The sequence below is a fragment of the Gnatocerus cornutus genome, chromosome 3 (genome assembly GCF_029298725.1).
Source record: "Gnatocerus cornutus isolate USDA-ARS CGAHR chromosome 3, icGnaCorn1.1, whole genome shotgun sequence".
Classification (NCBI taxonomy): domain Eukaryota; kingdom Metazoa; phylum Arthropoda; class Insecta; order Coleoptera; family Tenebrionidae; genus Gnatocerus; species Gnatocerus cornutus.
In genome coordinates this window covers 13568430-13593467 of record NC_142235.1, presented here as the reverse complement: position 1 = coordinate 13593467, position 25038 = coordinate 13568430, and the positions used below count along the sequence as shown (strand labels likewise).

The 25038-nt window shown below is 36.5% G+C and overlaps 4 protein-coding genes and 1 pseudogene across 4 annotated transcripts; 2 read left to right on the top strand and 3 right to left on the bottom strand.

Annotated features, from left to right (window-relative positions):
- Nucleotides 1-764: 764 nt before the first annotated feature.
- LOC148177191 (nose resistant to fluoxetine protein 6-like) lies at nucleotides 765-3442 on the bottom strand. The gene is made up of 12 exons (XM_088033273.1): nucleotides 3397-3442; nucleotides 3163-3339; nucleotides 2950-3101; nucleotides 2686-2903; nucleotides 2369-2645; nucleotides 1983-2318; nucleotides 1742-1935; nucleotides 1547-1694; nucleotides 1307-1499; nucleotides 1119-1261; nucleotides 973-1073; nucleotides 765-870 (listed from the first exon to the last, which is right to left on the bottom strand). The coding sequence occupies exons 1-12, from the start codon at nucleotides 3440-3442 to the stop codon at nucleotides 765-767; spliced, it is 2091 nt and encodes a 696-aa protein (XP_087889399.1).
- Nucleotides 3443-6051: 2609 nt separating this feature from the next.
- Nucleotides 6052-6814, bottom strand: LOC148177190 (ras-like protein family member 10B pseudogene; annotated as a pseudogene).
- Nucleotides 6815-11670: 4856 nt separating this feature from the next.
- Nucleotides 11671-12812, top strand: LOC148177189 (uncharacterized). The gene is made up of 3 exons (XM_088033271.1): nucleotides 11671-11752; nucleotides 11786-12211; nucleotides 12283-12812. Exons 1-3 carry the CDS (start codon nucleotides 11671-11673, stop codon nucleotides 12810-12812), a joined length of 1038 nt encoding a protein of 345 aa, XP_087889397.1.
- Nucleotides 12813-18994: 6182 nt separating this feature from the next.
- Nucleotides 18995-21434, top strand: LOC148177188 (uncharacterized). Its single transcript, XM_088033270.1, has 10 exons — nucleotides 18995-19072; nucleotides 19152-20374; nucleotides 20424-20441; nucleotides 20487-20568; nucleotides 20612-20679; nucleotides 20747-20847; nucleotides 20901-21008; nucleotides 21089-21178; nucleotides 21232-21346; nucleotides 21395-21434. The coding sequence occupies exons 1-10, from the start codon at nucleotides 18995-18997 to the stop codon at nucleotides 21432-21434; spliced, it is 1923 nt and encodes a 640-aa protein (XP_087889396.1).
- LOC148177187 (nose resistant to fluoxetine protein 6-like) lies at nucleotides 21431-24154 on the bottom strand. The gene is made up of 13 exons (XM_088033269.1): nucleotides 23959-24154; nucleotides 23816-23893; nucleotides 23621-23772; nucleotides 23357-23574; nucleotides 23040-23316; nucleotides 22654-22989; nucleotides 22413-22606; nucleotides 22217-22364; nucleotides 21977-22169; nucleotides 21789-21931; nucleotides 21643-21743; nucleotides 21553-21571; nucleotides 21431-21472 (listed from the first exon to the last, which is right to left on the bottom strand). The coding sequence occupies exons 1-13, from the start codon at nucleotides 24152-24154 to the stop codon at nucleotides 21431-21433; spliced, it is 2097 nt and encodes a 698-aa protein (XP_087889395.1).
- Between the last annotated feature and the right edge of the window lie 884 nt (nucleotides 24155-25038).

Sequence of the window (25038 nt, the reverse complement as noted above, 5' to 3'; positions counted from 1 at the left end):
GATATTTCAGGAATTTACTAAAACTCAGAATCTACCTTTCTTCATCGCCAGTTTGAAGTTCCCGCCGAGTGTGCTGGCTCCTCATTGGTGCATTACGTCACGTGAGTCTGTCAAACTGCTACAAATCTAGCGCGTCGTGCCTTGGAAAACTCGTGAAAAGTGAGAAAAACAACGTTTTCCGTGCAGTGTTGTGCTTTGAAGCTCTGATTTAGTGCAGTTTAGGTTAATTTCCATCGGCAAAACGTTGAGGAATCGCAGTTTCTGCAGTGGAGTCGGTAAGTTCAATTTTTCATAAATGTCCGGTGAAAACCGGTTTGAAGCAGTTAAGAAGTTGCGTTTTTTGTTGTCGAAACGTGTGAGGGGTAATTCAAGCAGAATTTGACCATTTTTCATCTTTTGAATGAAAATAAGTTTGGATGTAGGCAACCTCCAACACACTGCGATTGAATCGCTGTTTGTGTGCCAAGTGGAAAAAGTTGTGATTCGGGAACTTGTGTTTTATAGCTCACTTCGTTTTTTCTTCTTTACGTCCTTTTCTATAGGTACACTGTATTGCTGGTTGCAGTGTGGTGGTATCGCCATTTATGTGACAAACGGAAAAAGTTGCGTGTTTTTATAGCTCACTTCGCATTAATATTATTTACAATTGTTTCAATTTACCGATATCTGTATAAAATCAAGTAATTTTGATAAAAAAAGAAAATTGAATAAATGTGTTTTTTACATAGAGCTTCACCGTTTTCCTCTTTTACAAAGAAAATAAGTTAGCTGTGGGCAGGCAACCTCCAATACCGTGCGGTTGAATCGCTATTTGTTTGACAAGTGGAAAAATTTGTGATTGGGGAACGTGTGTTTTCATAGTTGACTTCGCTTTAATATTATTTTACAATTTTAATCCACGGATATCTGTATAAAATCGGGTGATTTATATTTTGTGAATATATTTTATTATAAAATTTATTACAAATTTACAAAAATGCTCGGACGATCTTGGCCACAGGTATCAAGACGAATATCGACAAAATAAAAGAACATACAAACGACATCGTACTGTTGGTCACGACGTCATAAACCTAAAAACCCCAAATAAGTCTAAATACCGTAAAATGAAGACGTACCATAAAGTAGTCAGTCATGTATGGGGGCGTCTGTTTCGCCGCCACTGTTATTTTCAATATACTGTAATGTACGAGGTAGACGCCGAAAGACAGTTGTCCGAGAGTGTACAGAGGGCGCCACTGGAGTACCTCTTTTAACACACCTGTAACAAGAAGTAGTACCAATTGAATGTTGAAGATAGACTCACCTCCTTGTCCTAGAGACATTCCGAAGATTAGTAGACCAAATCCGAAGGAGAAGAGGATCTTCGCGACGCTCCCGTAAGAAGCTGCGAACCATCGCGCGTGGGAGTAGAAGGGGGTGATCATGTAGTACGCGGAGAATAACAGAGGGAAGAGAATAAAGAAACATGATACCAATAACCATAGTAACTTCTGACTCTGTTGACATAGCATTGGTACAAAGGCGAGTTAGGTGTAAGTCGTACCTTTTTGGCGAAGATTTGTTGGTCGCGGTACTTCGTGAACAAGTACCCAAAAGTGAGACCTGAGACAGGTGCGGATAAGTTTGAGTACGCACTGGTCCACGTTGCTTGCCACTCTTTGGAGTAGATCAGTCTGAAGTAGTACAGAAGTCTGAAACAGTCGGAAATTGAAGATGAACAGAACTTGACGGAACTTACTCAGGTTTAAAAGCGACGGCGATCTCGAAGTCGTTCCATGCCAGGTAACAAAACATAAAGGCGATCTGAAAGACGACCACAAACCCTCCGAACGCATAGAAGATTCTCACGTTTTTTTGAGACACCCATAGAACTAGAAGACTGACTACCGTGAATTGAAGTTCGGCGGATAAGTACCACGACTGGAACATGCACTAAAACCCATCGTTATGTCTGAGGATGATTAGATCTGAGGTGGTACCAATCCATCGTCCATTGCGAAATTATTGATGTAAAGAAGGTTTTTCCACCAGTTCTCTCGACAGACTTTGTAGTCTTCGCCTATGATGAGGCCCCAGAAGGGTCCACGAGCGAGATAAGCGAACCAAGAACTGTGTAAAGCGATCATGAGGGCGTACCCAGAAGTCAGGATGAGGTAGCGTCGGACGATAGTACGTACGACGTACGTGAAGCTGATCGGTTCTGTCTTCAATTTGTCAAAGAAGTTTTTACCGAGAAGAAAAGACGAAATTACGAAGTAGATTTGAACAGTCATACCACCATTCGCGAGGAGCATAGTAATGTAGCGTTTAGACACCTTGAAAGAAAAAGATTGGCAACACTGTCTACCCAGACGGTTTAACTTACATCTTCCATGTACGAAGGATTTTCCACTGGGACCACTGTATTTACTAAAGTTGCATGGGTACAGATTACACCGATTGAAGTTGCAAATCGTATTCCTTGCAGGAAATGCATGTAGTTGTCTTTCTTGTCGGGGATGAAAATCAACTTCGTATTGTCGAAGAGGGAGAAGACTGAAAGAAACTTCTTTAACTTCGAAGTTTTCGGTTCTGCCCGGCGGACAACCTCAAGAACTAAAGTCACTAAAACAACAAACATGACGTATAACCCTAGAAAGGAACTGTATTTAAGTTAGTATGACTATTCCCTGAAGACCTCACATAAAAACCAGTTCCTTCACGTTGACGAAATAGGCAGAATTCTTCGTTTCACACTGTATATGCAAGGGTTGGCCCACTAGGCCCAATTCGTTGTACTTCATCCTGTATATTTGTTGCACGCACATGTCGATTTCTTCTTCAATTGCACACACGTCATTGATACAAACTCCGTGTCTCAGGATGTCGTGACGATAGTAGTTAGAGTCAGAAGACACTTCCTAGGAGCTCAAATGAAGTTTTTTGTTTGTAAAATAGGGATTTTACCTTTATTATGGACCAACCTGAACTCAAATTTTTTGGGTTTATAGGCGAGAGTTGAATTGTGACTGTACAGTATATTGGTGCGTTGGTACTGCGGAAACATTTGTCGTAGCTATCGAAATGGAAGAGGTCGGGCATAGATTCATATTCTTGTTCTAAAAATGAAGTTTTGGATGAGTGTCTAAGTTAAGAACCGACATGATTTAACGTCTCTACTGTCTACTATAGTCTCAATTTTCCACTCACCTGTGACAATCCCTTCTGAGAATCCCATTGCTACAATAAACATCAAGAGAATTGTATCCTCCATCTCTTCACTCCGATTAATGACAATTGAATGCACTTTTCTTCTTGCGAATTTTGTTTTTAGCAAGGCCAGTTCTGCTGTGAAAGCTGTTAAAATTTATGATAAGCAGAATTAAAATTAGCGACATTGCGGTTGACACTGACCTGTTAAAACAAATAGTCTAAAGTCGGTAGCGAAAGAAATTCTCATTTTATATCGACAAGACAGTAATGTGAGGGAAATACATTACTAGATGGACTAACTGTTTTTTAATATTTTCGTAAACTGATAAATGCGGAAAATCAATGATTCTTCGAAATTTTATTGAGCTCATCATTAAGTTGATTTTAAATGGTATGACTAGAAATCATCGAAAATCCAATAAAACCGTAAATTTGTATTTAAATTTTACGTAAGATTTACTTAAATGAATCCTTGAAACGCTTCAGTTTTATTGTTTTTCGGTTAAGAAAACCTGCAAATTGCTAAATTAAACGGCAATAATTGACAATTTGTTTTATAATCAGTTACAGCATTATTTTTGTTCTTTTGCGGTTACATCTTTTTATGGCAGTCAGTCATTTTTGTATGACGAAAAAAAATTGGACAGTGCAATTTATTATTATTTGTATTATTCTATTTTTGGGGTGTACCAGTCTTACAAAGTGCAACCTCGATAGTCTAGACTAATTAAAAGCAAGGCGACCCTGTTTATCAAAATATCCGGGTAATTGAATAATGTTGTTATTAAATGCTATAATAAAGACTTCAGTAAATTTAATGGACATTTTTTATTATTTTAAGATCTGTAATATGTATACATAATAATGTAATGGAATAGCTCGTCCAAATTAATACTGAAGGTTCGGATTATCAAGGTTGCACTCTATATCAATATTTTTATATACAGAATTATGTGTATATGTCCCTGAACTCGCGCCCCAGAGAGCAAGGGAGGGTGCCGACAGCAATACAAATGGTAAATTTCAAAATAAAAATTGACTAAGTTTAACAGTATTCAAGAACGGATAAAAAATTAACAACCAATCCCGAAAGCTCATTACAGAAGTGTTATGTTCATCTGACTAGATAGTTCGTGTCCATAGTTACCAGTTTTCAAATTTTGTTCAGTTTCGGGATTGGCTACCCTTTTTTGGTCTTATCTCGTTCAGACTTATTAAGTATTTTGGTCTATTTTTCTAATTTTTTGTCCAAAGAACGAGCTAGATTTAGTTTTTTTAATTATTATTTAGGCGATCGAAAAATTTTGAAATTTTGAATGGCTTTTGATTATTAGTTATTAACTGGAATATAACTTTGCAATTTGCAAAAATTACTACCTTAAACTTGCTTGTTAAGGCGGTTTGACACGATCACATTTTTTCTCAAATTTTTACGAATAAAAATGTGATGTTCAAGATTTGTAACAAAATTAATGCAGACAAATTTTTCCTGTTCGTTAACATCTCCAAAATCAGCGGTTTGGTGGTTTATTTGCTTCACTTGGAGCATTGTTCCTGCGTAGAATTGTGAAATTATTTTTGAATTGTTAGAACGTTTTATATTTTTGCAAAAATATTTTTCCCAATTTCGCTGTTTGTCACGAGAATATTTGTTTGAAAATAATTTCTCAAATTTTTATTCGGAAAAATTTGAGAAAAAAATGTAATCGTGTCAAACCGCCTTTAGATCTGGCAAAACAACTAAATTTTAAAAATCGGGATTATAACTTTGACATTTCGGGAAGTTGTTTGAACCTCGATAATTCGAATTTCTCGATAATTTCAAGGTTTTTCCTGGTCCCCTCGATTTCTCTCGATAAATTGAAAAATTTCAATGTATTTTTAGTCCCCTCGTTAATTTGAAGTAAAATCGAGAATTTTTTCTCGCCAACATTCTATAATTTGAATTTTTCCCTCTCGAACTCTCGTTAGTTTGAAGTTTTTTGTGTGAGCGTACAAGAAAATCAAAAATTGTCTGAACAAGCCATTCTTAAAAAATCCATTGCAGCTTTAGAATCAGATTTTACATTTTTTGACTTGTCTTTTAATAAAGGGTTCTTGAAAGTGTCGTCGTAACATAAATTTATTTCACCAGAATTACCTAATAGCTTACAAATATAAGTTTAACGATATTTCGCCAATGTGGAGTTAGTGGATTTTACGCTCTCTTCTCTAATTGGTTTGTTTATTCTGACTATTGTCTGTTTGCCTTTAAACTCCTGTTTATTTGAATTTTTTTTTCTTTCTCTCGATTATTTGAATCACACTATTTTTAACTCTCGATAATTTGAACTTTTAGCCAGGTTTCTGGAATTTGAAGTTATCGAGAGTCTACTGTAGCAAACGTATTGAAAAAACGGTAGAAATTGTAAAAAAATGTTTTTAAAATGTCACCAAAAATTAAATTTTGTTTTTGCAATGTGAAAACTTTGGATAACTAGTTGGTTTGTTCAAATTTCCGTAATAAGTTTGCAAATTTTATTTTTTTTTTATAAAACGGAATAAACTTTTGAATTTATCAAGGAACTAAAATTTTTGTATGTTTTAAAAAAAAACGTTAATTAAGTACCTTCATTTTCAGTTCAGTATTTGAATGAATAGGGTAGGTTTTAAATTTTGTTTTTTCTTGAATTTTTTCTATCTTGACTTTAGGTAAGGCACAATTATTACAGTATTCTATTAAGTTGTAAAATATTAAACATATTGAAAATTACCGAATTTTGAATCAGAATTGATGACACAACTTCGCATGAAACCAGTGCATTCGCGTCTTCCCTCAACATATCTTTTGGCGTTGCAAACAGTAAAACGCCGAAGTTCTTAACTGACTTTATTGTTAATAATGAATGCCCCTATACAACTTGGCACAACGTTAACAAAATCACAACCACAATTACGTTATTATTCCAAATGCAAAGATTGTCTACTGTTATTGCTGATGAAACCAAACTCTCCTTTAAATAACCACACACTTATTTCTATCCAAAGCGTCTTGGATATTATCCATCATCGGGCTCTGATCTCTCGAATCCAAACTGTCGATCATCCCAATCAACTCTCGGAACACCGCCACGACCTTCCAGTTGTACTTAGCGCTACACTCTATATACCCGCATTTCCAGTGTTTCTTCACAAGATTTGCTATATCTCTACGTTTTTCTTCTTGGCCACTGGTGATGGCTTTACCACTACTACTACCACTTTCTTCAACTACGAGGTCTTGCTTATTTCCGACGACCAACAGAGGGACGTTTGACATGTTGCGACTCTCACAGATCTGTTCTCTTAGAGTGCGTATGTATTGGAAAGTCTCGAGGTTGGACAAGTCGAAAACAAGAATGTAAGCGGAGGCGCTACGAAGACCGTAGTAGCGGTAATTCGCCCATTCGTAGTAGGAATTGACGGGGAAGTAAGGGATGACGGGGAGGTCGCTGATTTTTATTTCGTACAGGCGGTCGTTGGTGATGACGGAAGGGTAGTAGGTGTGCTTGCGGTCCGTGGACATGTAGTCCGAGCAGAAGTCGTTCCACACGAATTGCTGCAAGCAGAAGAAAAAAACATTTAAATAGAGGGTTAAAATTCAAATAATATAGAGGGATAATGGTGGAGGCGCCGGGTCAAATCTCTAGAAAGAGGGTAAGAAGAATCCTAATTAAATCAAAGGCCATAAAGAGTAATGTCAAGTATCTTAAAAGTTGGACACGCTATTTTTAACACGGTTAGTTCAGCGACGGTCTTATTTACAACTAATTCAACCGTGCGTATCGAACCAAGGGCAATCTATTTACGCGAAGGTGAGCGGCGGCGAGAAGAAAAATTAAATTGGAGGCGCCGTACAGTGGGACGTCTAATGATAAAAGCGCGACATCGACCAAATTTTAAAATTTTGGCTTCGATGATAAAAACTATTTTTTCTATTTCGCGTTCATAATGAAGATATTTCGATACGCGTTTGAGCGTATTTCGGTATCGTAATGTACCAATCCCGTGCCAATATTTCCAGGAGCATTTATTTTTCTTAGGTTTGCAGCAGACAAACCGGCAACCTGCCGTCAACGTTGACAATTTAGAGTTTGGTTTTGATAAACCATGATAAATCGATCAATACACCATTACAGTAGGGCATCGTTAATCTGGAGAGGCAAAAACAAGACCCTTTCCGGATTATCGAGGCGTCCGGATTATAGTTTAACATATTTAACTTTAGTTTCTTTAATCAATTTTTAAATGAAAGCATAAAGGCAAAAATGTACCTGTTCATGTAGAAAAACAGTAAGTTAAATTACATAAAACATTAGACTTTACATAAACAAAAGACTGACGACGCATTGGCTCATGGCAGCCCGCACCTACACCCGCCCCCGCCCGTCCCCCCGCAAAGCTCATTGCCCGGCCGGATTACAGCGATCACCGAACTAGCAGGAGTCCGGATTACCGAGGCTCTACTGTATTACTTGTTGTACTTGGCTTAATAATTCATCGGAGAAAAACTCTTTGGATGCAAGAGAACCATCATGATCATGATCAACATCTTCGCTCTCTTGGCTCCCTTGCGTTCCGATAACCTCAAAACGTCACACCTGTCAAACTGACTGAAATTGGATTTGGCTACTTCGATTTTTTTTCCCGAATATTTTGCAAATGCCAACCACCCTAAAATTCCCTAGATTTCGAAATCAAGTTTTTTCGTTTAAAATAAGGCGAAATAGAAAAAATAGCGTATGATACTTGTTCATAATGCATTTTGCCGCACTTACTACTTTATGACACTCCTCGCTGCGCTCGTCGTGCGTGCGGCAAAATGTTCATTATGAAACACGTTTCATAATATACTATTTTCTAATTTGTATTTTAAAGATTCTTAAGTTGCTATGGAAACAAAACTATTATAGCATCGCATGTCGAAATGGGATATTTTGTTTACAATATTTGTGATTTTTAAAAAACGGCAGGCGTTGTAGAATTTTTATTTACGAACCGATTTCAAAAATTTTAAAAACAAATTAAATGGTTTTTAATTTACTATAAACTCATGATTTTAGAATTTTTCTTAGTATCTTTTGGGCGATATTCAACTTTCTTATTTTAAATTGGCACCCATATTTTTTTTTTCATAATTTGGAAGATATTAATTTTCTTGATTCATAAATGTGTATGTTAGTATGTTCTACTTTTACAAAAAATATTTTTAAAAAATTATCAAAAATTAAAAAATTTAGAGCCGTATTCTTGAACCGTTCGAGTTGAGACGTATACGAGTCGTATACGCGTTGTCACCGGTGACTTGACGCGAACGCTCAAGCGAGTCCGATCAAGATCGATGAAATCCTTACGTCGCGATTCGCACGGTTCAAAAATACGGCTTTCGCTCGGACTCGAGCGTGCGGATTTAGCGTTCGCGTCAAGTCACCGGTGGCAACTCGTATACGACTCATCTCGTGCGGTTCAAGAATACGGCTCTTAGGCAATACAAGTTAATAAAATCTAGGTGCGTGCTGTCAAATAACACAATACCATTATTGTAATGTCAAAAAGCAGCAAATAACAGAAGGGATTGGCAATCTTTTTTGAAATTATTGATAACAAAAGACAATAATAATTACAAATCAAAAAAAACGTTTTCCTAATTTAATTAAAATACTGTTGAAACGCCATCCCGATTTTTTCATTGCACAATTGACACCATGCACTTAGATTTTATTAACTTTTATTGCCTATCTTTTTTTCAATTTTAATAATTTTTTAAAAAATATTTTTTTTGTAAAAGTAGAACATATTACACATTTCTGAATCAAGAAAATTAATATCTTCTAAATTATGAAAAAAAATATGGGTGTTAATTTAAAATAAGAAAGTTGGGTATCGCCTAAAAGATACTAAGACATTTAGAAAACTTTTAAAATCATCAGTTTATAGGAAATTAAAAACCATTTAATTTGTTTTTTAAATTTTTGAAATCGGTTCATAAATTAAAATTCTACAACGCCTGCCGTTTTAAAAAAATCACCCTGTATCATTGCATACACAAATGCTATTTCCAAGATGGCCCATGCTAGGAACACGGATTTCTACCCCCACCACTAGCTTTTCACCGTCTAGGTATATTATAACATGTCACTGCATTTTGATAAGCGTTTAGAAAAAAACGATAATTTGTTGAATTTTCTTCAAATTTACAACTATTTTGGCATAAAAAAGAAACACAATGTTTTAGCAAGAACTGAATAAAATATACACATTGTTAGATTTACCTAAAATAATCACAAATTTACATCAAACCCACTGTCAGTCAAAATTGAATTTATTGAGTTTTGAAAAATAACTTTTTGGCCTCATGAATTGTAAACGTCAAATTAACATTCAATTGACATCTTCGTAAACACTAGATTTACAAGCGCCCTGGACGTTCACACACGCCGTGCTGTAAAAATTGCCCAAATCGTCTGCTCTTCACATGCGTTTATAAATTAAAATCACTTTACCATAATGAAGATTGATCACCAAATTGGAATCTACCTAAATTATTATCTCAATTAAGACAATATTTCTATTTTTAAAGTAATATTAAAACCTTTTTTATACAGCGCCATCTTGTGTACTTTTTGTGCACTAACTACAAAATTGACAGAATTGACAGATGATGAAATTTATAAATGTCAGATGTGACAGTTCCCATAAATTTTGAAAAATCCAATTATTTAAATTAAAATTTTTCGGCCAAAATAGTTATTTACAGTCGCGTGTGGTAACTTACATTTTACAGCGCGAAATCAGTTTGAAGCACGACGGCGTAGCCGGAGTGCTTTAATGATTGAGCGCTGTAAAATGGTTAACGCACAAGAGTTGTATTAATCTTCATTATGGTAAAGTGATTTTAATTTATAAACGCATGTGAAGAGCAGACGATTTGGGCAATTTTTACAGCACGGCGTGTGTAAACGTCCAGGGCGCTTGTAAATCTAGTGTTTCCGAAGCTGTCAAATGAATGTTAATTTGACGTTTACAATTCATGAAACCAAAAAGTTTAATACAACTCTTGTGCGTTAACCATTTTACAGCGCTCAATCATTAAAGCAACTCGGCTACGCCGTCGTGCTTCAAACTGATTTCGCGCTGTAAAATGTAAGTTACCACACGCGACTGTAAATAACTAGTTTAAAATTTTGTCATCTGTCAATTCTGTCAATTCTGTAATGCTCAAAAAGTACACAAGATGGCGCTGTATAAAACAATTTTTAATATGATTTTAAAAATACAAATATTGTCTTAATTGATATGATAATTTAGGTAAATAACACTTTGGTGATCAATCTTCATTATGGTAAAAAAAAATTTAATTTATAAACGTATCTGAAGAGCAGACGATTTGGGCAATTTTTACCGCACGGCGTGTGTAAACGTCCAAGGGGCTGCTGCACAGAATCGGCTCTGCATCAAATCGTAATGATGATTGAATCAGGGCTAAGTGGAGGATATTACACTCTTGGAAAGTTTCTAGATATTGAAGGGGTATTTGACAATGCAACCTATGACTCTATGGAATTAGCTCTAAGGAATCATGGGGGAAATTAAACATTAATAAAAGCCATGTTGACAAACAGATCAATCAACACAAATCTTGGTAAGTGTTGGGTTAAGGTCACCACTACACAAGGATGTCCACAGGTAGGAGTTTTATCTCCACTTCTGTGGAACTTGGTAGTGGATGACTTAATACATAAACTTCACATGGAAGGGGTCTATGTGCAAGGTTATGCTGATGACATCGTAATCCTTGTTCAGGGCAAGTTTCTTGACTTGACAAAAGAGCTCACACAAGAGACTCTAAGGCTGGTCGAGAAATGGTGCACAGGACAAGGACTATCTGTAAATCCTGACAAAACCAGTCATGTAATCTTTACCATGTTGAGGGGGTGAGTAATGACAACCACCTTGGTTCTATCAATACTATCGTTTATTCACAAAAGCCTGTCTAATATAATATTAAATTGAATTAAATATCACAGTGATGCTAAAAATGTTAACTAAAATCTATTGTTCGTAAACATTACAACTGATGTAACTAGTTTACGGTCGCTGGTACGCAACCGTATTCTGCTGTCGATGCATCCACAACTAATTGTCACATCAGGATTGCTCCACCGTAGACTGTGAGCCGCTCTACTTTCGACACTTCCAGGTGAACAATCCCTGATTAATCGATGATTAATCAACCAAGAAAAGAAAGGATCAATATACGGCCTCAACACTCTTTGGCAAGACACTAGAAGTTCAAACAGTGGTCAAGTATTTAGGCATCCACCTAGATTCTAGACTCACATGGAGAACTCATGTGCAAAACAAAATTGGAAAAGCTACAGCAGCCCTGTGAGCGTGCAGGAGGACTGTGGGAAAAACATGGGGAATTACTCCCAGAATATTGCATTGGCTGTACGCATGTGTAGTAAGGCCAATGATAGTCTATGGATCCATCGTCTGGTGGGGCGCGACGTCAAGGCTTTGGGCCAAAACTCTTTTGGCTAAAGCTCAAAGATTAGCCTGACTATAACAGGAGCGATGAAATCCACTTCCACATCGGCCATGAAAATACTGACGGGGCTTACTCCCCTTCACCTCAAAGTGAAGGAGTCAGCTGCGGCGGAATTCCTTAGGTTAAGGTGTACAGGGCAGTGGAAAAATACAACAATGGGCACAGGACATTGGGCTATCGCCCAACTTGTGACAGACATCAACCCCATCTTCAAGATGAGGGAAGATTGTATGGCTCCCAGTATTGTGATCAATCACTCATATGAAGTGATAATACCTTCAAGAGAAGAATGGAGTGAAAGAACAAGAGCCATAACTCAGGGGGGCTGGACCATCTGTTATGCAGATGGCTCGGTCTCACAAGAGGGCTCAGGCTCTGGAGCTGTTATTTGGGGCACGGATTTCGGTGTCTCAACATCACTGGGTGTTTCAAACAGAAACCTTTGCTGTAATACAGTGTGTTACAGAATGTACTCAGAGAGCTATTGTTAATAAGCACATCTGCGTGTTTACTGACAGCCAAAAAGTTTAAAAAAAAAAAAGCTCTACAGTCATGCAGACATACGTCAAGACTTGTCAGTGAATGTCATACAGCACTGCAAAATCTGGCAAGGCGCAACAAACAAATTGTGCTTTGCTGGATACCAAATCACACAGGGGTCGAAGGGAATGAAAGGGCTAACCGATTAGCCAAAAGAGGCCCTGCAAAGGGCTTCTTTGGACCGGAGCCGACTCTTCCAATTCCGAAAACCTTCCAGACAAACCTCCTGAAAGAGTGGATTAAATCACTCCACAGGGAGGAATGGCAAAAGCTTGATCTGCGACAGTCTGGGCTATTTATTGATGGACCAGACTTAAAACGCAGTGAAAAACTGTTGAAACTCTGTAGGAAAGACCTCAGAATATTAGTGGGACTGTCCACAGGACACTGTTCCCTTAACACATGCACACAATCGGTCTCAAGACTGACGACATGTGTAGAGCGTGTATGGAGGACACGGAAACTCCACTACACATATTATGCCTCTGTCCAAATTTTTCTGAACTGAGGAAGGAACATATGGATTTTCATATTTTGGAACCATCTGAGATTCGGGAAGCACCCATAAAGAGCATCCTGGCGTTTGTAAAGACTACAGGGCTCTTATAGGCTGCCCCGTAAATGGGTCAATAGACCTCAGCGTGCGATTCTTAAAGAGTCTCCTCGGAAACAAAAAAAAAAGGTTTGTAAATACAGGCTGTCCGGAAAGTCGCGCACCACCGTAAAACTATATCATCGAACAATGCCATAGATCACCGGAAAAATGTTAAAAAAAATCCTTGTCTTTAATTTTTCGAGATATGAGGGATTGAAGAGTAAAAGTTTAATGCCAAAATTAACGATTTCTGAGCAATAATTTTAGGTTTAATAGAGTTTGTTATCTAAAGGACATTTTGCGCAAAGGCATGGTGCAAAAAAAATCGGAAAAATCTTGTAAGAAATGCCTGAAAAATGTTAACAAAATTTTTGAATCAACAATCTCGATCAGTGTGGCATCGTTCACATGAAACCATAGTTACATTACTCGTTCATGAGCCGACCTGACTAACGCCAACAATACAACAGCAACGTTGCTATGGCTTTGAATACTAGAAGTTTAAATTATTGGAAGAACCGTTCAGCAATGTTGCCATTTTCCTAATTTTCTTTTGGTCCTCTTGCGAAAACAGAGAGTCTGGAATTTTTTTTTAACATTTTTTGGTACTCTAGGGGATCACCCAATTACCCCCTTTCAAGGTGGTGCGCCACTTTCCGGACACCCTGTATAATGTTTCTAAAGATGCCATTTGAACGTTAATTTGAGGTTTACATTCATGAGGCCAAAAAAAATAATAGGTTCGTGTTTCTATTGCGTTTAAATGTTTGTAACACTGGACATTTTTCGAAATCGATTTTTTTCAATAATTCATGACAAATCTTTAAAATCTGATTATAACACGGCTCATTAAAACAGTCACGAACGCAGTTACTTAACCACAAAACACTCCAAAATGAAATTATTTCTTTTTTTATCTTCAATGTCTGTCGTTTTTTCACGTGAGCGACTTCAAAAATGACATATCTACAAGTGTAAACAAAATCCTGTCCAATTTCTTTTATCCTGGAACGAATATCTATTTTGTGGACACTTCTATTCAAACTTCATTTCCAGCGGTTTACCACAATTCAAGAAAAAACTTGAAAATCCTCAAATACGAGAGCCCCGACTTCTACGTCCTCAACTTAACTTCAAAAGACACGATGAAGAGACTCCAATCCCCTGGAAGTTTTCGAAAAATTATCAAAACTCTTTGTTAACAACGCCATCTTGTTGCAAAAGAATTTAACGGTGGTAACCTACGCCCCCTACATGTACGAAGACGCAACACCAAAAAACATCCAACTGATTATTTTGCGACCTTGCCTTACCATTAACTCTTTCTTCGGGTACTCGTTACCAAAGCTTTGGCGCAACACCACCATCAACTCTGTGTACTTCGACCTCTTTCCGTTCCTCTACAAGAAAAATGGTGAGGTCCTTGGTTCTGCGTATGATAAAGTCAGAGCGATCCAAGAGGTGTTGCAGTTCAAGCTTGAAGTGAAGAAAAGCGACAGAGGGTTGTTTAGTATCAGTAAAAGAAACGGTACTTATAACAGTACTTTGGGTGAGTACCACGTTTCGTACTACACTAACACCACCTTCAGGTTTGTTACAGGAGCGCCAAGACCATCTCATGTTAAACCAATTTATGATGTTAACAAGTCAACAAGTTCTCGAGTTCGATTTTGTGTCTTTGGACGTGGCGATTTACCAACACTGGGTGGTACCAAAAGCTCCAGTTGTGGCTCCTTACAAGAGTTTCTTCATAGCCTTTCGAGTGGCTATCTGGTTGTGGATTCTTGTAGCCCTCCTGTGTTAACTTCACTGTGGTACTACTTTAAAGAAGACACTCTCGTTGGTTCCTTTGAGTTCTTTTACTAAATTCTCTTAGAATCGACCAATTGCAAAATGACCAAAATCAACAAACTCTCCTCCAGAATCGTTGTTTTTGTCACCATCTTCTGTTTCTATGTCATATCGACCACTTTTCGTCAAGAAATGTTAAGAATTTTCACAGGGCACTCGTACGAGTACCAAATGGATTCCATCGAGGATCTCGCCAAGAACTGCATACATTGTATCTTGTACCGGGAAAACCGCGAGTTGTACGACTTTGATGACCATCGCGGCTATGTTAACACGTGTGAAGCCATACCTTCGAATACCGACAACGCCGTGTACATGTCAGCAATAGCGAGTGGTGAAAGAAGCGCGACGATTGTTGAACGCAACGCTTTTAAGGCCTTCAAGAATAAAATCCAAGCTGGAGGAGTTGAACCAAAAATATACCTTGTTCCCAACGAAGTTAAGTACGAGTTCGCTTTCCTTTTTTTTTACGAAAGGGTTTCCTCTGTATCATCGATTTGTTGAAGTGAGTAGAAGATTGTGTACGTCCGGAATTGCAGAGTTTTTGGAAAGCGTTGAACACTACTATCTTGAGAGTCAGTTGAGGAGGAATGAGGTACTACTTTCGAGAACCTTGAAGTTTGAACAGATTTTGGGAGGAGTTTACATATGGTTGATTGGGTTGAGTGTTAGTGGGTTGGTTTTGTGTTTGGAGTTACTCAAATTCGAGAAGAAAAGGGTTAGAGAGGACAAGAAAGTTAAGAATGAAAATAATCGTACCATGTCTTCTTGAATTCTTTCTGTTCTACAAATTTTCCAGATCTTTTAAGTTTCCCAGGGTTTCTTACCTCACCATAAGCTTAGTTTCCAACATTTTTTTAGAAATTCCTGTGTTAACCCGTAAGTGATGAGTTGCGTCAAATAAAATCTTTATTATCATGGTCTGTGCTTATTCTTTGTATATTATTTTTATATTTGGTGGCATAGGTGGTGGATTTCTTTGACCACCAAACTTTCAAACGTAAAAATTAAGTAGGCAACCAACAATACCATAAATAAAATTGTTTCAAGTGCTCTGAAAAATAAAAATTAAACTTCTCATGTGGTCAAGCTTCAACTCATGACTCATGAGTCATCCTCCGTTATATCTTAAGATCAAGAGGCACTTGCAAACTGCACCGTTTCTGCATTTATAGTAAATTAGTGGTTTATTTTGATTTTACACCAAATTGTTCATAACCTAAAGTTGGCATCTTACAGGGAGCGACCTTGGAAAAACTGTTGATTAGTAAATAAGAAACGACGTGGAAGTGAAGAAGTAAGCAACTTTTTGGCATATTGTCGAAGAGAAGCTTCGTCATGTGGGTAAGTTGGTACTCCAAACCATTTTATTATGCTGCATCCAGAGCCCAATTTATCCAAAAAGCATGAATAAAGTAGTCTTTACTGTCATTTCCGATTGATTATAAGAGGCTTTATGTTTCCCAGTATGTTGGTAGCACTGCACTAGAGCTGTGATTTGACATGTGTCATTGTATGTCATACCTTTTGTAGGGCGCACGAGGCATGACTGCTAAAGGGCCATTTACACTTCATCACTAAATCACTGCATGGTTTAATTTAACAATAAAAAGTCTAAAAAACTTGATTAATAAGAGTTATATCTACAACTAGAAACAAATAGAGACAGAATAGAAAGAAGTAATGAAATTTGAAGAAGGTCTAAATAAGAATCTCAGAAGAATCTGCAGAAAATGTAAGGGAAATCTGAAGAAAATGAGAGGAAATTAAGAAAAATTTTATAGAAAGACAAATTCTAGATAATCTAGAATAAATCTGTGAAATCTAAAGAGAATTTGAATGTAGAGAATTGAAGGAAACATATTTGCAGAATTAAAAGGATCTAAAAGAGTTCGAAAAGAAAATTTATACAGAATCTAAGAAAGAAGATCTAAAAAATCACGATAAATAAAAAAAAAAGTAGATCTAAATTCAACTGGAAACTCCAAAAAAGAAAAAAAATATAGAATTTTGAAAATTCAATGACATTTGAGAATTTGAGGACAATCCAAAAACACTTGATAGGAAATTTGTAATTTAGAAAAGCCAAAAATCTAGAGTGAAGAGAAAATCTAAAGAGAAGTTGTGAACAATCTAGAAATCTAGAATATTCAAAGAGAAAAGAGATAATTTGTGGATAATTGAAAGAGAATTTATAGAAAACAGAAAATCTAGATAGGATTTGAAAGAATTTCAACAAAATCTAAGGAAAATCTAGAAAAATTTATCAAATTTAAAGACAATTGGAAGAAAAATAAAAAAAGCCAAAAACTGAAGAACATCATCTAGGAATATTCTAAAAATAATTTTTACATTGTAGTGAAAGATGAAGAAAATCCAATAAAAAACGAGAGAATTTGTGAATAATTGTAAGAGAAAAAGTAGAAACTCTAACTCCCATTTTTTGTGAAAAATTTTTCTAAGCGTCAAATTTAAAATGTGTTTGGTCGTTCAACAGAGCTAGTTGCACAATACTGATTATTTTAAACCCTTGCAATTCTCGCGAAATGTCAAATAAGAAGACCAAAGAAGTCACATTTATCAAATACTCTCCAAATTGAACGTCAGCAATAAACTTGTTTTTGTTATTTTTAGTGCAGATTTGCAAGTATTTCATTACAACTTTTTTTTCATGGTTATAACTATTTTGCGATTACTAAAAAACTTGTCTGTTGCTTGTGGAGTCATCTATAAATCCAAATTGATATGTTTCACAGGTATCTAACTTTTTTTTTCAAATTCTGCTGATTTCTAAAATTAATCATTTGAAAAATCGGTAAGTTTTCTGCAGGAAAAATCACGAATAGTCGAATTTGAAGTTTTGCATCAACACTTTTGACTTTAGAAACGTCAACTGTATATTTATTTATTTTATTTATTTTTTATATTTTTATTTATTATTTGTTTACCACTCTCGGCAACTGTCACGTTTAGGATGTTTTGTTTTCGCCAACCTTAGTAACTTTTAGGTTTTGTAAGTGGATATTATTCTAAAAAAGTGAAATACAAAGAGAATTTAAGGAAATTTGTAAATTTGGAAGAGCCAGAAATCTAGAAGGAAGTTGGAGAATCTTTAAAAAAATCCAAAGAGATACTATAGACGATCTAGAGATCTACAATATCCAAGGAACGAGATAGTTTGTGTATAATTGAAAGACAATTTATAAAAAACAAAACAGAGAAAATCTAGAAAGAATTTGAAAGGATTTTAAGCAAAATCTAGAAACATTTATTGAAATAAAGGAAAATTTGAAGAAATTGTAAACTAAACAATTTAAATTTAAAAAATAGTTTTTACAATGCAGAGAATCCAAAGAGAATCTTACAAATGTATACAGGTTTAGAGAATCTAAAGAAGCTTTATAGAATTTAAGGAAAATTTAAAACATCCGGAAAAAATAGAGATAATTGAAGGAAAAGCTATAATAAATTTAGAGTAAGAGAGGATTTAAAATTAAAAAAAATCTGTTTGAGAATTTAGAGATTTTAAGAAAAAACTACAGAGTACAAGGCAAATCAAAAGAAATTTAGATACTTTAGACAAAATTTAAGGAAAATATTAAGAAAACCTAAACACTTATGGAGAATTTAGAGAAACTGAACAAAAATTTTATAATTTATTCACAACATAAGAGAAATCTAAGAAACTTAAATAGAGAAATTGTTTATAGACGAAAAAAATAATATCTCAAGAATGTAAGAAGCATCTAATGAGAACTGAGTATCTAGATTGAGTTAAACGAGAATACGAGGAATATAAGAATTTTCAGATTGTCCACGTCCAGACTGGACAAAATTGAAAGAGACGAAACAAAAAATTCAATTAAATCTTAAATTCTGAAATATACCCTGTAACTTAATTGAGGTAAAATAGAAGGACGAGAAAAAAGGAATCCAAAGGCTGAGTAATTAATATACATATTATAAGTACAGAAAAAACAAAAAAAATAATTTTTTACACCTAGAAAGAATCTATAAAATGAAATCTCAAAAATCTAAAATATATGGAAACCTACCTGAGAACAAAACAGACGAGAAACTCAAACTAATCTAAGTAGAATGAAGGAAAAGACAATTTAAAGAGAATTCAAGAAATCTAAAAGAGACTTAGAAAGAATCTAAAAACTTGACAAACCAAATTTTAAAATTTAGAGACGCTGTAAGGAATCGAAAGAAGCACATAAATCTAAAGAGAATCTAAAAGAATGAAAAAAGGATTAAAGACGATTTGTAGACAACACAAGAATTTATTTAAAAAAGTTAGCACCACAACGTTTATTGTGGTTTTTTCTTGAAAACTGCCTCTTACAATCTGCCGATTTTTAACTATTAGTTTAATCTTGTTCAAACCATTTTTTTTAGAAAGCCGATTTTTGGTACGCTGTCTCCACCGGTAATTTTTTAGGAGTGGTAAAATACACCAATCACAGAGGAAATCTCAATATTATGAACAACCATGGCGATACACCTCTTGGACTAGCAGTGAAGTGTGGACACTTGAAGATAGTCCAGTATCTTCTCTCTCTAAACGTCAACGTGAATAATTACGACGAGCAAAATTCCCACCATCCAATCTTCGACGCGATGCTACAATGTCGCAAAGATATTTTAAAAGAACTTCTTGAGTATAACGTAAATGTAAATATTCTTGATAAAGATTTAGACACACCTCTACTGTTGGCTATACGCCACGAAAAGTATGATGAGGACATTGTCGACATGTTACTGAAAGCAGGAGCGGATGTTAACTATGGAAACTCCGCGTTACCTGCTGTAATGACTGCTGTTGAACACAGAGCTGATGTCAACAAGTTTGGAACGCAGTTTTGTCCCCCTTTATCGCTTGCGGTGTTTCAAGGGAGTTTGGAAATTACAAAGTACCTACTAAGCCAAGGCGCTAATTTAAACTGCAAACACAAAGATGGTGTTAGTACTTGTCTTTCATTTATCAGTATCTGTCCCAATCCTGACATTGTCGAACTTTTGGTAGAAACCATTGAACAGACTGGAAGACTAGCCTTGTGTCAAGCTGCTGCTCATGGAGACTTAAAGGCTCTGCAGTTTCTCCTGTCTAAAGGCCACCACCCAAACGCCACAGACTCCACAGGCAACACTGCATTGACCATTGGCGTAAAGCACCGCCAAGAAAATGTTGCAAAGTTTTTGATTCACGTCGGTGTTGACTGTTGTAAGTTCGTCCGCAATGGCCAAACTCCTCTTTCCGCAGCTGTAGAAACTAACAACGTAGGTATGGTTACATATTTGCTCGACCATGGGGCAAAACCCTCCCTGCAAACAGTTTTGCGTAAAGCTGTAGCCGTGGGAAACTTGGAGATGGTGAAGCGGTTGAAAGAAAAGGGGGCGCCTCTTGACGCTACTTGTAGAAATGGCTTTTCTGTGTTGACAACAGCAGTCGATATGGACCAAATTAGAGTGGTAAAGTACCTTCTAGATGAAGGAGTGAAGATCGACAGCCGTGACGACAATGGGCAGTGTGCTCTGAGTATCGCTGCTTCCAAATCTAACTTCCAGTTAGTTAATATCTTGTTGGATCGTGGCGCGGATGCGAAAATTGCGAGAAAGGAGTTGGAGAAGTTTAGGAATAGGAATGAGGATGTGCATTTTTTATTGAAGAAACGTGAGGGTTGATTGGTATGACTTTTGCATGATTGTTGTAAAATTATTGTTGTTTTGTAGGTTTCGACACGAAAAAAACAAAGAGAACAAAGAAGCAGCATCTTTAGTTTTACTAGTTTTTCGATTATACTACTTTTATATGGTAATTATATCAAATTTTGTACTGTCTTTGAATAAATATCCAGGTTATTCGTTTTTCACTCATAACTTTGAATTTCCCGCTGCCAAAATCCAGAAAATCGTTGCATTTTCCGTACAAGAGGATATTTTAGGAATTCACTAAAACTCAGAATCTATCTTTTTTCATCGCCAGTTTGAAGTTCCCGCCGAGCGTGCTGGCTCCTCATTGGTGCATTACGTCACGTGAATCTGTCAAACTGCTACAAATCTAGCGCGTCGTGCCTTGGAAAACTCGTGAAAAGTGAGGAAAACGACGTTTTTCGTGCATTGTTGTGCTTTGAAGCTCTGATTTAGTGCAGTTTCGGTTAATTTCCATCGGCAAAACGTTGAGGAATCGCAGTTCAATTTTTCATAAATGTCCGGCGAAAACCGGTTTGAAGCAGTTAAGATGTTGCGTTTTTTGTTGTCGAAACGTGTGAGGACTAATTCAAGCAGAATTTGACCATTTTTCATCTTTTGAATGAAAATAAGTTTGGATGTAGGCAACCTCCAACACACTGCGATTGAATCGCTGTTTGTGTGCCAAGTGGAGAAAGTTGTGATTCGGGAACTTGTGTTTTATAGCTCACTTCGTTTTTTCTTCTTTACGTCCTTTTCTATTGGTACACTGTATTGCTGGTTGCAGTGTGGTGGTATCGCCATTTGTGTGACAAACGGAAAAAGTTGCGTGTTTTTATAGCTCACTTCCCATTAATATTATTTACAATTGTTTTAATTTACCGATATCTGTATAAAATCAAGTAATTTTGATAAAAAAAGAAAATTGAATAAATGTGTTTTTTAAATAGAGCTTCACCGTTTTCCTCTTTTACAAAGAAAATAAGTTAGCTGTGGGCAGCAACCTCCAATACCGTGCGGTTGAATCGCTATTTGTTTGACAAGTGGAAAAAGTTGTGATTGGGGAACGTGTGTTTTCATAGTTGACTTCGCTTTAATATTATTTTACAATTTTAATCGACGGATATCTGTATAAAATCGGGTGATTAAAAATAAATTTGAAAGAATATATTTATTATACAATTTATTACAAATTTACAAAAATGCTCGGACGATCTTGGCCACAGGTATCAAGACGAATATCGACAAAATAAAAGAACATACAAACGACATCGTACTGTTGGTCACGACGTCATAAACCTAAAAACCCCAAATAAGTCTAATAACCGTAAAATGAAGACGTACCATAAAGTAGTCAGTCATGTATGGGGGCGTCTGTTTCGCCGCCACTGTTATTTTCAATATACTGTAATGTACGAGGTAGACGCCGAAAGACAGTTGTCCGAGAGTGTACAGAGGGCGCCACTGGAGTACCTCTTTTAACACACCTGTAACAAGATGTAGTACCAATTGAATGTTGAAGATAGACTCACCTCCTTGTCCTAGAGACATTCCGAAGATGAGTAGACCGAATCCGAAGGAAAAGAGGACCTTCGCGATGCTTCCATAAGAAGCTGCGAACCATCGAGCGTGGGAGTAGAAGGGGGTGATCATGTAGTACGCGGAGAATAACAGAGGGAAGAGAATAAAGAAACATGATACCAACAACCATAGTAACTTCTGACTCTGTTGACATAGCATTGGTACAAAGACGAGTTAGGTGTAAGTCGTACCTTTTTGGCGAAGATTTGTTGGTCGCGGCACTTCGTGTACAAGTACCCAAAAGTGAGACCTGAGACAGGTGCGGATAAGTTTGAGTACGCACTGGTCCACGTTGCTTGCCACTCTTTGGAGTAGATCAGTCTGAAGGAGTACAGAAGTCTGAAACAGTCGGAAAGTTGAAGATGAACAGAACTTGACGGAACTTACTCAGGTTTGAAAGCGACGGCGATCTCGAAGTCGTTCCATGCCAGGTAACAAAACATAAAGGCGATCTGGAAGACGACCACAAACCCTCCGAACGCATAGAAGATTCTCACGCTTTTTTGAGACACCCATAGAACTAGAAGACTGACTACCGTGAATTGAAGTTCGGCGGATAAGTACCACGACTGGAACATGCACTAAAACCCATCGTTATGTCTGTGGATGATTAGATCTGAGGTGGTACCAATCCATCGTCCATGGAGAAGTTATTGATATAAAGAAGGTTTTTCCACCAGTTCTCTCGACAGACTTTGTAGTCTTCGCCCATGATGAGGCCCCAGAAGGGTCCACGAGCGAGATAAGCGAACCAAGAACTGTGTAAAGCGATCATGATGGCGTACCCAGAAGTCAGAATGAGGTAGCGTCGGACGATACTACGTACGACGTACGTAAAGCTGATCGGGCCTGTCTTCGACTTGTCAAAGAAGTTTTTTCCGAGAAGAAAAGACGAAATTACAAAGAAGATTTGGACAGTCATACCACCATTCGCAAGGAGCATAGTAATGTAGCGTTTAGACACCTTGAAAGAAAAAGATTGGCAACACCGTCAACCCAGACGGTTTAACTTACATCTTCCACGTACGAAGGATTTTCCACTGGCATGACTGTATTTACTAAAGTTGCATGGGTACAGATTACGCCGATTGAAGTTGCAAATCGTATTCCTTGCAGGAAAGGCATGTAGTTGTCTTTCTTGTCGGGGATGAAAATCAACTTCGTATTGTCGAAGAGGGAGAAGACTGAAAGAAACTTCTTTAACTTCGAAGTTTTCGGTTCTGCCCGGCGGACAACCTCAAGAACTAAAGTCACTAAACCAACAAAGATGACGTACAACCCTAGAAAGGAACTGTATGTAAGTTAGTATGACAATTCCCTGAAGACCTCACATAAAAACCAGTTCCTCCGCGTTGACGAAATAGGCAGAATTCTTCGTTTCACACTGAATATGCAAGGGTTGGCCCACTAGGCCCAATTCGTTGTACTTCATCCTGTATATTTGTTGCACGCATGTGTCGATTTCTTCTTCAAATGTACACACGTCATTGATACAAACTCCGTGACGCAGGATGTCGTGACGATAGTAGTTAGAGTCAGAAGACACTTCCTAGGAGCCCAAATGAAGTTTTTTATTTGTGAAATGGGGATTTTACCTCTATTATGGACCAGACTGAACTCAAATTTTTGGGGTTTATAGGCGAAAGTTGGATTGTGATTGAACAGTATATTGATGCGTTGGTTCTTCGGAAACATTTGTCGTAGCTATCGAAATGGAAGAGGTCGGGCATATATTCATATTCTTGTTCTAAAAATTAAGTTTTGGATGAGTGTTTGAGTTAAGAACCGACGAGACTTTTCGTTTCCACTGCCTATCCTAGTCTCAATTTTCCACTCACCTGTGACAATTCCTTCTGAAATTCCCATCGCTACAATAAAGACCAAGAGAATTGTACCCTCCATGTCTTCACTCCGATTAATGACGATTGAATACAATTTTCTTCTTGCGAATCTTGGTTTTTAGCAAGGCCACTTCTGCTGTAAAAGCTGTTAAAAGTTATGATAAGCAGAATTAAAATTAGCGACATCGATTGCGGTTGACACTGACCTGTTAAAACAAAGTCTAAAGTCAATGGAAAATGAAATTCAGATATTATATCGACGAGGCAGTAATGTATGGGAAAATGCATTAGTGGATGGACTAACTATTTTTTAATAAACTGATAACTGCGGAAAATCAATGATTCTTCGAAAGTTTATTGAGCTCATCATTAAGTTGATTTTAAATGCTGTGACTAGAAATCATCGAAAATCCAATAAAACTGTAAATTTTTATTTAAATTTTACGTAAGATTTACTTAAATGAATTCTTGGAACGATTCAGTTTTATTGTTTTTCGGTTAAGACAACGTGCAAATTGCTAAATTAAACGGCAATAATTGACAATTTGTTGTATAATCAGTTACAGCATTAGTTTTGTTCTTTTGGGTTACATCATTTTATGGCAGTGTCAGTCATTTTTGTATGACGAAAAAAAAATTGGACAGAGCTATTTATTCTAATTATTATTATTATTATTATTCTATTTTTGGGATGTACCAGTTTTAAAAGTGTAAACTCGATAGTCTAAACTAATCAAAAGTGAGGCGACCTTGTTTACCAATATATCCGCGTATTTGAATAATATCATTATATTATTATTAAAAGTTATAATAAAGACTCGAGTAACTTTAATGGACATTTTTAATTATTTTCAGATGAAATCTGTAATATGTAGATACATAATAAATATAATGAAATAGCTCGTCCAAATTACTGAATAATCCGCACTACTGAAGGTTCGGATTAAGAAGATTGCACTCTATATCGACATTGAGTCAGTATTCAAGAACTTATCTTGATTATTTTATGAGTTAAAAAATTTTTGTTTTAAAATTTTGGTTCAGAATTGTTGCATCCATAAGCCTTTTCTCTCTGGGGCACGAGATTCTGGGACAGCTGTATTTTGGTGTATTTTTCTAATTTTTTATTTTATCGAAACATGATGATTAAGATGTATCTAATACCTTTGTAT